Here is a 15,739-nt window from a genome sequence, read left to right as displayed (position 1 = left end):
CAGAATGTAGTTGCAAAGTTGTTTCAAAATAACCAAAATGTTCATTGTGATGACAGAATGTCATCAAATGCAATTGTGTGGTGCTTTCAAGTGTTTTTAATAATTTTGGAGTTCTGTGGCACAGAGGCATAAGCTACTGCACATCAGGTTACACAAACAATATGTATCGGGAGGACAAATTATTTTAAGTATTGTTTGATTCATAGGAGTTTTTGATGATAAAACTCCAGCCTATCGCTCTATCAGTGGAATATTAATTATGCTGTGTGGGCTTTTTGTCTTTACATGAACATTATCTCAGCCAAGCACAAAGCAGGAGGTTATCCATATGATTCCCACAACAGGCATAAACCTGCAGCTATTTCAGTTAAATCAAGCAATACATGCCACATTAACTGATAAAGGAGATGCAAGTGAGGAAAAGGAGGAGTGAAAGACATTCAATCTAGTTTAACACTTGAATGAAAATGATAGTATTCATCAGAAACAGGAGACAAATTCTGACAGATACACTGAAGTAAACAGCCAGTGACCAACACCACATTTGGGGTTATTGAGGATGCAAAGCATGCTCCTCTCTGCCACCACACATCCCCTGTACCCTTGGACAAACAAAGCACTGAATGGGCGGTCTGAGAAACACTATTTATCCATGGGTCTGAAGCTCACAGTGCTTTCACAAGTATGACTCTGCAAAAATGAACATCTTTGCAGACAGACCCATTCAGACTGAAAGAGCGCACACCAGCTTCATCGTTTTGTTTGAATATCTCCAGAGCCAGAGGAAGCCCCATGTTGGTATTTCACAATGCAATCTTCTACAAACACACAAAACTACACATTAAATTGCTTACGGGTAATTTCAGCTTTCATTTCGACACTTAATTTGCCTGGAAGACACAGCTATCCGATTAAAATCAGTGGGGGGAATTGGTTAAAAGATGACACAGCAAAAACAATCAGAGTCTGTCATGGCTGTTGATGAGATTTTGTGTAGGAAGTGACATAATGAAAAGCGATAAAATATAGAGGAAGTGACAAAGCCAGACTTCCCAGAAGCATTATTTTGCATCACACACACAAACATACACCCTTCCCAAGGTCAGCATGACTTGGTGTTGCATACAAGGGTGTGCAATGATATAGCTATGTCTATGTATGTGTGTATGTACTGCTCAGAGCAGGAGCGACGGGCGGGGCCCAGCGCTCGCCTGGTCTCAAGGCCCACCGGTCATCAATAATAAAGAGAGAGAGCCTGAGCGGACGAGAGACACAGGTTATGGCTGACAGACACAGAGGGAGCGTGACTCTGACTGTGCGCACTGCTGGTTCCCCTGCTGGCTTCCCACTGCAGATATTTAGCTGATGGATATGTGTCACTATCTCTTCAGAGGAGATGAAGGTTAATTCTCAAGGACAAGGCTGCAGTCATTTGCATCTGCAATCTGTAATGGGAACAGCAACATAAGAGGGGAACTGCTCACCCTGTCAGCTATGGGATGAGATATCTTCATCTGTGTGGGTGTTGGTACAGAGATTAGCATGTCGCACAAAACATGACAACTGCACACACAAACTACACAAAGCTGACTGTGTGCTACAGTGTACCTATCTACTCCTGAGATAGAATAAACCCTGAAGAAACTCTCCTGCTGACAGGAAGCTGTGGACTCATCGGAGGCCTTTTCAAAGATCACGGAATGATTCTGCAACCTCGGCCTGGTAGACAACTACAACAACCTGTTATAAACGGAGAGGAAGCTCCCCATGACTGTGTTGCTGCAGAGGTATTTTGGTTTTTAGACAAGGACGGAGTCAAGGACACTCAGCGTAGAGAGAGGCCTTGCTCGAAGAAACGAGCAAAACACACTTACTCAAATGTCTGCCTTCTGTCATGTGTATGTACGGTACATGTGCCAGAAAAAGCAGGCGTGTACGCCCCACCAGGGATAGGAAATGAACAAAATGAAGATGAGATAGAAGAAGAGATAGAGAGAGTCTGGAAGTGGATGGGAGGAAATAGAGCGTGAAAACGAGCAGGGACAGAGTGACAGAGACAGGAGGAAAGAGAGAGAAGACAGGGGGAGTCCTGTATGACTAACAGAAAACAGAAGGGGTGCAGCGCTTAAATTTATCATGCCTTTTCAGCCATGTCCTGGCACAGATGAGGGTGGAGAATCACGGAGAAAGGGCTGTGAGGGAGAGGACCTTTTATCTATCAATTTAACTCTTGGCATGGTCTGAAAGCTGTATTGATCTGAGAGCTCTGCCTCTCACCATTTCCTTTCACACAAACATGTATGAGTAAGTATGTGCACAGAGCAGAGTCTCAAGACAACAGACATGGGGTGGGGCAGCTAGCCTGGACAGCTGGAGGCGAAAAAGGAGAGCGGGCACTGCAATGGCAGCAACCCCTTTCTCCTCTTTCATACGGTCATGGTGGCTAGTAGTTGGACAAAGAGTGTTTTGAGGGGTTGTAGGTGAGACAGGAATACTGAGTAGGGGTTTGTGCTTGAGGGGCTTCAGATGGTTGCCTGGGGCGCACTTGGATTTTGGTCCCAAAACGATTGTGGGTGGTGAGGAAGGTGGGGTTAGGTGAAAAAAGCAGAGCAGTATGTCATGCTGTTCCTCTTCCCGCAATCTCTCTTTTATCAATCACCCCCCCTCCCTGATTCCCCGCCCTGTGAGGAATGGCATCAATCACCTCCGAGAGCAGCATTACAGGGCAGAAATGGCCAGCAGCCTGCAAATTACTTTAGTGTACACACAGAAGCATATTCATCAGACACACACACACACATGCATGTTCTCCAGTGGGATCATCCCACATACATGCCACCCTGCTTGCTTTTGACACAAACACAGCCCTCCCCACCTGCAGCAAACGCACGGTGTGTGTGTGTCATTGAAGCAGTGGGTTGAAACTACAAACTCAAGGTCTCTGCAGGGGAGGGAAGGAGCCGCCACAGAGGTTTTGATATGTTGTTGCTACAGAGTGTGTGTGGGGTGAGTGACCTCCCTGCCTGTGTTCAGTGATAACAGATAATTTTCACAATAATGGCACTATGCACCATCCACAGCTGTTCACCGTTTACTAGGCAAAACACGCATCCCTGCAGTTGTGAATAAACACAAAAGCACACATGTACAGGCACCCTGAAATACACAAATACCAGCTACTCTACTGATGGACACGAACATACAGACAGGCACGTACACATCCTCTGGTTGTAGCATTTGCAGACACTTGAGCACTACACACATGCATCTTTCATAACATCACATTAAAAAGTACGTTAAGGCTGCACACATGGGCGCTGTGTGACCTGCAGGCACAAACACACACACTAACCAAATGTTCACCCCACACTAGCAGCTGCCCAGAGAGAAAAAGCCCCAAGTCTCAGCCGTCTGCTGAAGGTGGTGACAAGCAAGCCTGGAAAGACCTCCTCCAGCTTCTCCCTTCCTAGAGCCAGCTGCTGTCCCCCTCTTTTTGGGGAGACCGCACAACAACCTCCCCCTTTAATCTGAACCCCCTGGTGCATGGAACCAGCCAGGTGTGTCAAGGCAGGCAAGACGCATTTGTCACTCACCACTCCATTCCCAGAGCATGCAATCTGGTCCAGGTCCAGAATAGCTGACATGTTTTTCCCACGCAGGAGAGGAGTGTGTTATGCTATGTGCGAGTGTGTGCTGGTCAGCTTTGAAGATCTCCAAAAGGAGGAGGAGGAGAAGAAGAAGGAGGAGGGAGGGAGCGTTGGTAGGAAGGGAGGGATGTAGGGTGAGGCGGCTAGAGCAGCGGCGAGGAAGAGAGGGAGGAGAAAGAAATAGCAGAGGGAGTCGGGAGGAGATGGGTAAATAATCTGAATGAAAGCAGAAGAGGAGGGAGGGGTGGATACGGATGCAGAGAGAACAGAGAGAGAGAGACGGAGACAAGAGGAGGGAAAGAGAGCAGGAAAAGAGACAGAGGGGGAGGAGAGTGAGACTGCAGTTTGTGCTTGGTAGTCACGGTGCGTCCATACATCCAGCCACCGGTGCATCTAATTGGACTGCGGAGGGTCAGGTGGGTAGAGGGAGAGGGTGGGGCTTGGAGGAGAACAGAGAGAGAGGAGGGGGAGAGTGGGGCGTTTTTGTGTGGAAGAGGGGTGATGGGGTGCAAAGGATGCAGAGGCAGTCGTGGAAAAATGGGCAGGCTGCTGACGTCACACTGTTATAGTGATAAAGAGGAGAGGAGAGGAGAGGAGAGGAGAGGAGAGGAGAGGAGAGGAGAGGAGAGGAGAGGAGAGGAGAGGAGAGGAGAGGAGAGGAGAGGAGAGGAGAGGAGAGGAGGCTGACTTTGACAGCTCACCCTGGGCTGCGCTCTGCATCAGCAAAATGGCTGCTCATAACTTAAATTCACCAACAATTGTCTCGAGGTTCACTTTAGTGTCACCTTGCTGATGGAGGAGAATGTGAATGACCTCAGCATCCAAAGAAGAAGTATCCCAACCCCCAATGTCTATAGTTAGACTCTGTTAGTGACTTCCAATTGCAAAAGAGAGTCACTCAGCAGGACCAGCAAAAAAATGCAGCAGTCTGACTTCAATATAGTAGTAGTATTGGCATTGAAAAGATGACCCTGATTATGTTCCAGACTCACCAGAAAATGATCCCATTATGAGCTGCTATTTTTACTCAACATTCACAACCCTAAATCTGCCTCCGAGTTATTTGATCCACATAGTTTATTGATCTCTCCTTCTCTACTCTCCTCTGTCATCTGCACAACTGGAGGTAGCGCAGGGTATCATGCCTTTGTTTGAGACAGACTGCTTTTTGCAGCCAATAGCACATGTGCAAACAGCACAGAGTGGGTGGGATCACAAAGACAAAGGGGTGCTTTATTGGTTAGTCAATGCAGCAGCATGTTAGGTTGTAAATAGAAAAGTTGTTTCTCCTCTAAATTTTCCCTGTCCTAACCCACAGAGGGTGCCACTGACACACGTGTACTGTATGTACATTTCGACAAATAAACACTTGATATGCAGACTCGACAAATAGAATAATAATAATACATATATATAATGATCTGTACAATATGATGCCACAAGAGAGTAGCATCTCTGACATTTTATTTAAGATTTTTTTCCAGTGTACCATCTCCGTCGTTCCATCCCTGGCCATTTAAGCCAGATCACAGTCAGAATGTGACTAACTGGAAATTCATTGTGACGTTCAATCATTTAGTCAGATTATGGCATACATGTAATTTGTCATCCCATGGAGAGGATGTGTGTGGACCGACACATGTGTACCATTTCCTTGACAGTACAGGTGCCTCATTGTGTCACACACTGAGTCATTGCGTGTCTCAGCAGGACTGCAGTCTGAGGAGTCATTCAGGCACAGTGATGCGCTGGTCTGCACAGCTCAGTTCAATTTAGAGCTTAACTTTAACACTGCCAGAATATAAAGTTTGATTTCCTCATGCCCAAGCATATTAACAATGCACAAGATCAGGAAAACACCTTGTTTTAAACTGTACACAGTATAAAATGACATTGTGCGACACATGGTATGGTCAGTTTTATCTTCTTCTAAGACGGTACCTGAACCACATATGTGCAATATACATTTCTGTTTTGCTTAAACGTAGCTTTATAACAGCACAGAGGACTAAAAACACATCACACTAAACATACTGTAGCCCTTCAGCCACACAATGAACAGGCATATGGCGCCCTCTGCTGGGCTTAATCAGACAGTGGAGATTGAAAAAGCTAAAGTCGTGACTTAACAGCCCTTTGTCTGAAAAATAAAGGAGGCAGCTTCTTGTTGCAATTGTACAAGGTCAAGAAGGAAATTGGTGTGTAAACTGGACATGACCATGAAAGGTGATGACTAAATAGTGATGTTGATTACATGGAAAAAAATTAAAGAAATAATTATTTTGAAATGGCACATATAAGCTAAAAGAAAAACATGGTGAGACATTAAACTAAAATATCACATTCATTCTGGTTCCACGTAGACCACCTCTGACTCTCCACAGCATACATCATCAACCCTAACATGTTCTATTTTTATAGTGTACAGTCAGCAGTTTCCATGCCCATGAAGTAACTCCGTGTTCTTAAGTATGCACTTAAAAACACAGCAGTGTCCCATGGGCGGAGGAAGCTGACTCACACCTTCCTCCCCTCCTAGCTTCTCAGTGGCGTGAGCAGGACATCATAAGGGACACAAGACTGCAGCACCACACCCTTCTGGATTTCCTCTCATACCTACCACCACCACCACCATCATCAACGCCACCCCCTCCTCATGCAGGTGTATAGGCTTCTGACATGACTGTTGCAGTGGCTGTGGACCGCCTGTGGTGGGAGCTGTAGGAGCAAGAGGAGAGGAGAGGAGAGCTGGATTTGCCCTCCAGATGCTGGAATGTCACATGGGCTGCTCAGACTGACGGTGCAGCGGTGAGGACCCCTCCCCCATGCATAGAAGGGATTCATGGGAAATCTGATGCTAATGCCTTGTACTGCATATGGGCTCCGATTGTATTCTTGTATTACTGAGCTGTGTGGCAGTGGTAGCCAGGTACAATGAAATTACATTGGGCATTTCATTGGCAGAATTTTTTAATTCTTACATTACATAAATGCAGGAGACTAAAATAGCAACAAATATCTAAGATTTCGTATATTTTTCTAACTGAGAAGAATTAGAAACACATTTTGGAACACTATAGCTTGCTACTACAATTTTGCCTAAATACTGTGGTGTGGCTATTTAACAAATTGCTGGCAAGCTAGCTAACACTCCTTTTCTCAGAATTCCTGCCCGTTTGGCATCTAAAACCGACACATTTAATTTCTATGAACCCCAAAGTATAAATTCAGTCAGAATTTTGACTGCATGCTGCTCTTTGAATACATGCTATTCACAAGATTGCTCACTAATTTCACAGCAAGCCATTTTAACTGCAGACATAATGACTTGTCATAGTAAGAAAAGCATAGGTCTTATAAATAACATTAATTATGGCTTAGCCCTGTTCTATTTTTAATCTCCCGGTATGTCTTGACAGTGTGACAATATGCGCAAATTTCAGGACCCTGAAACTGAAGCAGCACAATGGAATTCAGACATCATTAATGTTGTTTAAACCTGTTCTCTTCCTGCTGTGAAACAGTTAAAAAGTTGTCCATGAAAATGGTTATTATATCTATTAAGTTCTCACTTTGGTTTTCAATAAACATTTACTTAAAAACTTCCAAATACCCTTCAAAGAATCACCAGTTTGAGGAACTGTTCCTTGAGACTCTTGAATGTGACTGTGTGATGTCAAAATGGCTGCCATAGAAATAAGGTCAAATATAGTTAAGTCTGCCTCAATACCACTGGGACACATCCTGGTACAATGCCTTCTTTAAAGTACAACTGCAGGACCTGGACTGAGTCACAAGAGTATGACTGGAAAAAAATCAAATTGAAAATACAAGTCAGTGCAGCATTTTATGAATGTTAAAGTACTAGTACTGGCAATGCAGACAGGAATGGATGCTGGGGAGCATGCAGCCTGCTCCAGCTAACATGCTTTCCTCTCCTCCCCTGCCTGCAGCAGCTATATTTAGCTCTGGTGGGATGCAGCCTGGAAGCAGCCGTGACTGCAGAAAGTGAGAGAGGGATGAAAGGTTTAACCCTTTGCAGCCGTGATGCTCAAGAAACACAGCAGAGTGCTTGCCTGTGGGAAGTCACTCCTTATGCGTGAGGCTCCTTGCAAGAACAAGCTAATTGCCTAGCACAGAGGCGGAGGGCCAGCAATCCCATTCCCCATGCAAAGACACCATCAAAGACAGGGATCTGGAACGCTTCCTGCTCAAGGACAATACCCCTTTGTGCTTGAATGATAATTATTCTTACATTATCACATGAAAAGACCTGACTATGGTTGAGAAGCTCACTGTGAAAAGGCAAACAGTTTCTGCAACATAGCAGCAATAGCCCAAACTCAATCTTACTATTAATGAATGTCTGAAGTCACTGCACTTTCATATCTCTTCCTGACATTTACAAAGAAAGTACACTGTAAAGATCATCTACATCCCTCACACAACAAAGACAGACTAAAGAATCACCCATTTTCCATTTTGTAGCATTAAAAGTACACCTTATTACAAAACATGACACTTGGTGCCACATGAGAGACAGGGTTACGTTCTGAAAGACCTGTGAAAAATCTCTACAGGCAGTTTTATACCATTTATCAGTGTAAATGATCCACAGACCACAGACATACCAGTGAATTCATACAAATACAGTATGCATCCAAACAAATAAAGACATCTTAAAAAAACAATGTTTTAGGCTCGTTTATCATTTTAAACAGAATTATAAATCATAAAAGATCCTTTTGAAGTCAGCTTTGACCTTCTCTCTACTGACACACAGCTGCAAAGGACAAACCTGGAGAACAGGCTGGGCAAAACTGTATGACAAAAGCATTCAAACACCACCTTGAAAAGTTAATGGCCTTTGTTGTGGATGACACCAGCATGGGGTGTGAGGTAAAACTGGATGTTGCCTGTGAAGAACGACATTCAGATGTAGGGCAAGCGAACAAATGGCTTCAGCAGTAGGGCTGTGAGAATGGGGCCATGTCCCAATGCCCCAACCCCCCACCACTATAACTGCATCTCCTCTAACCATGATGGCACAACACTGCTTTGTGTAGGAGTAGAGAGCAACACTCACCTGGCAGTCGAAATCTTGAAAGTTGCGTGCATTCTGCAAGAAAAGTGAAAGAGGAGAGTTTAAATATACAATAAACTCACAGATGCCCCATTTCTATATGTATGTGGAGCCAATAATAATACCTATTGTACTTGTAACACTGCTGGAGGTTCATTCAATATAGGTGGATGGCACTGCAGTACATGATGTGTTGGATTTATTCAACATACGCAATGGTCTAAATATCCATGTGTGAATAATTGGGAACAAATCCAGCAGTGTCCCATTTTAATAAGCTCTTTACAACTTTTGATTAAACATTTGGTCATTTTCCCAGAAACGATAATAACAATGAATGATCAGTTTGATTTCAGCAAATTATGGCAGTGGGGTTCAAGCAAATAACTCTGTGCCTGGATTGTAGAAAACCAAACATGTCACGGATTCAAACTGAGTGTGGTGCAGTGTCTACCAGTAACTGCTGCTACTGGATATACTGATTGAGATGTGGGATATACAGCACAATTATAGCAATATTCTTAATCATACCCAGTTATGACTGCAAACTCTGTTTTCAGGTAAAAAATTGTTCTTCTCTGCATCTTAAATCAACACCATAAAGTGCAGACGACTTAGAATGTGAAATGAGTCCAGTTTTCAGTATTATACCAAATAAATTCTCTACACATATTACATGAGTGTTGCGTATTGTATTAGCTGGTGTTTTGTCTTTTTGCAGACAGTAGGATCCCACAGAAGAGATGGGCAGTAAAGCGAGAGTGGGCAGCAACAACAGAGACGATTCTTGTGGGATTCATTTACAGGCCAGACCAGTAGGGTGTATATGGGTGTAGAAGCAGATGGTGGCTATAAATCCCTCCTTTTCTTCTTCGACTAAAATAGAGGTGCAGCAGCAAACATGGGAAAACCATGTTTCCAGGCAGTGTTAGGGCTGCTTGATTATGGCAAAAATCAAAAATCACAATTATTTTGATCAATACTGAGATCACAATGATTTAATATGACTACTCATTGACTTTGGAAACATCATGCACGTATAGAACTTTAAAATGATGTCTTTATAACAATGGATTTTCTTAAACTTAAACAAATAAATAAGGGAATATAACATGTTCCGTGCCACCATGGGCTTCAACTAGTCCCTTTAACCAGCTCTATGTGTATGATACGTTCTATACCTCATGCAATATTGAATGTGGGAACACTACACGTGCACAGTCATCACTGTAGAGAGCCGGTACATGCGCTGCAAGGGGTCAAGTTTAATGTGTATGAGGGTGCGTGTACGCCTGCTGTGCACACCTGCGCGTTGCTTCATATCTTCTTCACTAACAGCTAAATTGGTTTAACCTTTCTTGATGACCACAGGCTCTCTTTCTGGATTTATAGCACAAGACAAAACATTGCACTGCTTTGTCACTGCAAATGCTTTGTCTTTTTTATTTTCTAAACATATCAGACAAAAAAACAAATACCGCTTGATAGGACAGTTGAATTAAGTTTCTGTCCCACCCCCTGTTTCCAAACCACTGGATCATTAATAAGTTTGCAGCCAGATGTTAAAAAAAACAAACAAACAAAAACAAAAAACAGGAAGAAGAGGTATAAGCACAGTCACATGGCAATTTAAAATAAAATTCTATTAATCGTACAACCATAGCCGGAATCTACACTATTTGATTACTGTCATACACTTCTCTGTTGTAGTATTACAACAAGTATTTTAGAAAACATGCTGAAGGTTCAGGAAGGAACTGAAAGTCTTAAGGTAGATTTACAAAGCAACTTCATCAAGGTCAGCTGCCTCAACATGTTGAATGATGAGGGTTTTTATAAACTTACCAGCTTCTTCTAAGTAATTTGATTGGCCAAATATGCATCACTACTGTGCTTCTGTGTTTTACTTGTTACTATGTCAACTGTCGCACTAGACAAGGAGTTAATTATCCTTTATCTCTTACCCATCTTCTGCTTCGAAGTTGAACTACAATTACATACGTTAGTACCCTTTACTGAAGGCCATTAAAACTGTCATCTTGTTATTTACTGTTGCTAAGGTTACTTTGCTGCTGCAGACAGTACTGTTCCTCCTCACACTTGGCTGCATCACCAGTGTAATCATTCATAAATGTATTGTCTGTATGGAAACCAGAAGCTGCTTTCATCATTTCCACATTGAATCAGAGAGAAAATGAGAGTCCTCTATCATCACTGTTATCATGTCATTATCTCCATCTGCTTTCCAGACTCCTCGCTTTGTCTTTTTAATGAGCTGGCCACTAGGTGGAGTGAGAGGTCAGTGCCAGTATCCTTCATTCAGATGACTTTTATGATGAATACTCCCCACCCTGTCACCTCACACAAGACATCTACCTTACACTGCATGCAGCCTGCTGCCTGACACAGAGAAATATGTTGCTGCTAATTCTTCAGACCCACCGCTGAGGAGATGCAGTCCCCTCAGACCTGATCCGTCACGACTCACTTCTCCTCTGAGGCACTTTGCCCCCCTGACTGTCTGTGACAGTTGCCTGAGGGGAGAACAAAACACTCCTGTGTATCCACAGACACACCCTCTTTCTAATCAGCCCATCAGCTGTTGAGATGGAGCAGGGAAGAGGAGGAGGAGGAGGAGGAGGAGGCCAGATGAGGATGTGGGAAGAGCTTTGATCTCCCTTTGGGTTTTTTCTCCTCCTTCCTTCTGTTTTTGCCACAGCTCACTTGCAGGAGTCTTTCAAGCTCTTAGAAATAAAGAGATGAGTTTCTTCCAGCTTCTCCTTTGATCTCTCTGGGTACTTGGTTGACTCTCTTTTCTGACTGAGTGTCTTACGTTAGACACCGTGCCTCTCTTCTTCTTTCTCGCTTCATTCCGTCTACAACCTTTTTTTTCTCGATTGACTTGCTCGCTCTCTCCCTTCTTTTCTTTTCCCTCTCGACAGTCAAGCAGATATGAATAATTCACTTTGATGAACGGTACTGCAGAGTGTGCATGCCGAGTGTATTAGCGTATGTATTTGCCTGGTGGGGCCATATGGGGTGCTCATTCACTTTAAGCGTGCACCACAAGTCTCTTTAGTTTGTATGTGTGATTTACATATTGGCTCAGGTGCACAGTTGTGTGCCTGTTGCCTTAGCGGCTTGTCACTGTCCTCCCCACAACTCACCTTGTTGGTCAGCAGCGGCTTGATCTCAGTCAGCTGTACATCCTGCAGCTCATCCATCTTCCTGTCTCGTCACTGAAAACCACTCTGCCCAAGGAGAAGGAGAGAAAAAATTATACTCAATGATAATAAGTATTGCATTGCTTTTACAAATGAAAATGCCAGTTGAATGTAAGGCAGATGTCACCATAAATGATATCATTCTTTCTATGGACTTTTCAAAATGACATAACTGACAGAAGATGTCTGGATATATTCATTCATAACTGACTCATGTTTGACGGCAGTTCTGTTTGCTGCAGCTAATGACTGGGGGGGAATGTTGAGCAGAGCTAAAGTTGCACAATTGGTAAATTGATTTTTTATATAGCGCTTTTCTAGTCTACTGACTTCTCAAAGCGCACTTGTCACATTCCCCTATTCACACACACATTCAAACACTGATGGCAGAGACTGCCAAGCAACGTGGCAACCTGCTCTCTATCCAAAGCACCCCATCAGCCATCAGGAGCAATTTGTGGTTCAGTATCTTGCCCAAGGACACTTAAACGTGCAGTCCGAGGATAGAACCACCAACCCTCCGATTAGTGAACAACCCGCTCTACCTCCTGCGCCACAGTTGCCACAAATATGATTCATGTGGTGGCAAAAACAAAAAGTGCTCTAATGCTAAAAGGGCTATCTCGTTCACCTGAAACATGTGTTCACCTCAATAAAATTCAACTTAGCACATTATATTAGGAATTTCCCCCGGTATTATTAATGATTGATGAAAATGAAAACCTTTTTTTTTGCTTGGGAGGTGAGGCATGAATTTTCTTTCATGCTTCTGAAGGTGAAGGAAAGTTCATGAACCACTAGTTTTAACAGCAAAATGTCAAAACATAAGTCCAATATGACATAGTTTGGACTTTAGACTGCCAGGAGGAGATTTTCAGGCCAGAGGCACAGGGAATGTTGCAGATGAGCAGTGCCGCACTGGGCACCAGAGCCAGAGGTGGGCACGCAGGAGTTGAGCTATACTATCACCTCTTCAGGGCCAAAGTACTATTACAAGACAGGATGAGCTGAGGTTAGCTGGTTAGCATGCTAACTTTATTAGCAACACAATACTGATCGATGAATCAGTTAATTGACTAGTCCTATCAGCACTAGTTGCAGTTCAATTAGTATGGGGCTGAAGGAAACAGCATGTAGTCACAAGTCTAGCCCAGACAGTATCTCTCTCTGTCTCTTCTTGACTTCACATTGGCATACAGGGATACGTATATGATGACACAAGAGTCAGTCGGGACGGGGATAGAGGGCATTTTCTCTATCAATTCTCAGGGAAAGGTCACACTTCCACACAGATGGTTGTGCAAACACACACACACACACACACACACACACACACACACACACACACACAAAGATAGATCAGGCCAGGTTTAACAAGAAGCTCTGAAGCCCACCTCATTTGTTTTCCCCTTGAAACCAGCCGTTTGTCCCCGCACATAATTACTGAACAAAATGTCCCCCTCCCCCACTTTCCCTGATATGGTACCTCTTAGGCCTTGCCTGTTTGCACAAGGTGAGGACAGGAAGTGGTATTGAATTACCTGGCTGTGCCCAGGAGAGTGGCTCGTGTTGCACATAACAGCAGATGGAGCCTCTGCCTCTTCTAGGTCAATGCTTACAACTGGAAGACAAAGCCAAAACTGCCTGCACCGCACCACAAACAGCCCAGATACAGAGAGATCGCATTGTACATAATGTAAATAAGCATACATGAAGTGAGGGCAATCACAATTGTGTAGAGGGCTAGCCCAACTAAAAGAGTGGCTATAATCGCTTCCTGAGTCAGAGCCAACCCCCTGGAACGACCTTGAGATGCTGGTACCAGATAACCTTCAGGGTTGGTTAGTGAGGATTCGAGCAGCGAACTAACAGCGATGATGATTTCACGGCATGTCTGTGTTACCAGCAGTTTCATCCTTTGATTCCCTGACAAAGGTCTCAACAGACAGCTGCCTGTTGACGCATGAATCGAGTCAGAGGTCATCTTGCTTGCTTGGAAACAACCCGGGAAGCAGATGGGTACAACTGTGCACAATCCTCAAATTACATAAAACAGAAAAAAAATGTAGAAACATCGAGTGTTGGAAGTACTCAGCCATCAGCATGGGGAGTGAAAACATGCCCGGCAAAATCCCTGCTGACAAATCCGGCTCAACGGTGGAACTAAATAATATTTAGACAAGTGAACAAGGAAAAAAGAAAAACAAATACTCTGCATGCTTGAGCGTATTGGCCGGATCAATCCAATACTTCCTCAGGCTGTTACAGAAAGAGGGAGGGAGGCAAAAGCTGCTTTAATTGTAGCAGGCTAGTCGGGTAATTGAGGTGTTAAGGGAGACGGGGTCAGGGTGAGCTTAAACCAACTGACAGACTGACTGGTGGCTTTCACAGCCCAACCCCACTGACCCCTTATACTGGGAGACCAACTTCCATCACTCCCCCACCATCAATCTGTGCTTATTCCTTTGGTTTCCACCTGAAAGAACATTGACTCCCCTGGGGGCCTCAAGCAGACCTCAGACCCCCTTAACCTAGCATCAAATCACCTCAAAGATCCCACTTAGTAGCATCCACTGCCACTCCATCCTACTGTGCCTGCTCGCCCGTTCAGCATGCTCAGCTGTTGCCATAGAGACAAAGCTGGTTGCCGATGTTTATTCTAAGCTGGGATAGCCCCAAGGGACAGATGTGAGGCGAGGAGACAAGGGGAATAGATAGTGGTAGAAATGAGAGGAACCGATCAAGTGAAGCTCAAAACATGTGCTTTCAGCAGCGTTTACCCTGCCAAACACAGACACTCAAATGAGCCATGCAGACTGTCTACATACGACAGCAAAGCTTTGTGTAATTGGAAGAGAAAATCAGTAGCAGTCTCAGATGACAGGAGGGAAATTCCATTTGCAATCTGTGCAGCTTGTGGGGTTTGTCCTATATTCATACCATACCATTAAAGTGGATGAGGATGGGGGAAGGACTGAGAGAGTTCACATAATAGAACGAGTCCCTCTAGCCTCGACAGCATGAGTGCCGGATTGCTCTCGTAAACGGTCTCCCTGACATCAGAACCTGTTTTACTCATCTCTTCCGTTTGCAGATGGGTAAAACACGATTACATGCTGGCTCTCACACATGATTTCCTTCATCTGTTCTTTGAGTCCATTTCCCAGAGCGGTGTCTAGCTGCCAGCAGGACCTCATCTGAGCGCTAAATGTCATTCCACGCAGCTAGGGCCAAGGGGGCTGAGCTGGGTGAAGAAACGACAGCAGGAACAAATCGTGTCACAGGGAAACCACATGAGGCCGTCTCCATGCAGCAAAGGTCAGCCTTTACTACAGTTTGGCGTCAGCGCTGCCTCTGGGAGACGGTGAGTTTTCAATTCAGACGCAATTACTATATGGCAAAGACATGTTGATATATCAGTTTAATAAATAAATAACGTATTTAGCATCCCTCCCTCCCTCTCTCCTATCTGCTTCCTCCTACCTCACCCACATCATCCTGTGAGAGGAGAGAGGACGTGCCCTAACCTTAACACTGAGCTTCAGGCGCCAGCTCGCGTGCATGTGTGGACACAGAAGGCGTGTGCCAAAACACCTACAGTAGATATATGGTGTCTCTGCCAACAAAAAGGAGTCCTGTAGCTGCCATGTCAGCAGACGACGCTGAGAGATCGATGAACACATCCCCTGCTCCTCCTTCCCCTTTTCCTTCTGCCCCTCCCACACCTTCCTCCCTCTCCACTCCATGCACTCTCTCCCCGTCTTTGTCTATCCATCTCCATCTCA

At 44.4% G+C, this 15,739-nt stretch overlaps 1 protein-coding gene across 1 annotated transcript in view; it reads right to left on the bottom strand.

Moving 5' to 3' along the window:
• The window catches only part of ndrg3a (ndrg family member 3a), a 35,481-nt gene that overhangs the window by 8,264 nt on the left and 11,478 nt on the right, over positions 1 to 15,739 (bottom strand). The window contains exons 2-3 of the mRNA XM_073468441.1: positions 11,898 to 11,981; positions 8,734 to 8,766 (exon numbers count right to left, since the gene is read on the bottom strand). Coding sequence (XP_073324542.1) covers positions 8,734 to 8,766; positions 11,898 to 11,954 — 90 coding nt within the window. The 5' untranslated portion in view covers positions 11,955 to 11,981. The remainder of the gene's footprint in view (positions 1 to 8,733; positions 8,767 to 11,897; positions 11,982 to 15,739) is intronic.

The sequence above is a fragment of the Pagrus major genome, chromosome 6 (genome assembly GCF_040436345.1).
Source record: "Pagrus major chromosome 6, Pma_NU_1.0".
In the NCBI taxonomy this organism is placed as follows: Eukaryota; Metazoa; Chordata; class Actinopteri; order Spariformes; family Sparidae; genus Pagrus; species Pagrus major.
This window is presented reverse-complemented; position numbering and strand designations above follow the sequence as displayed.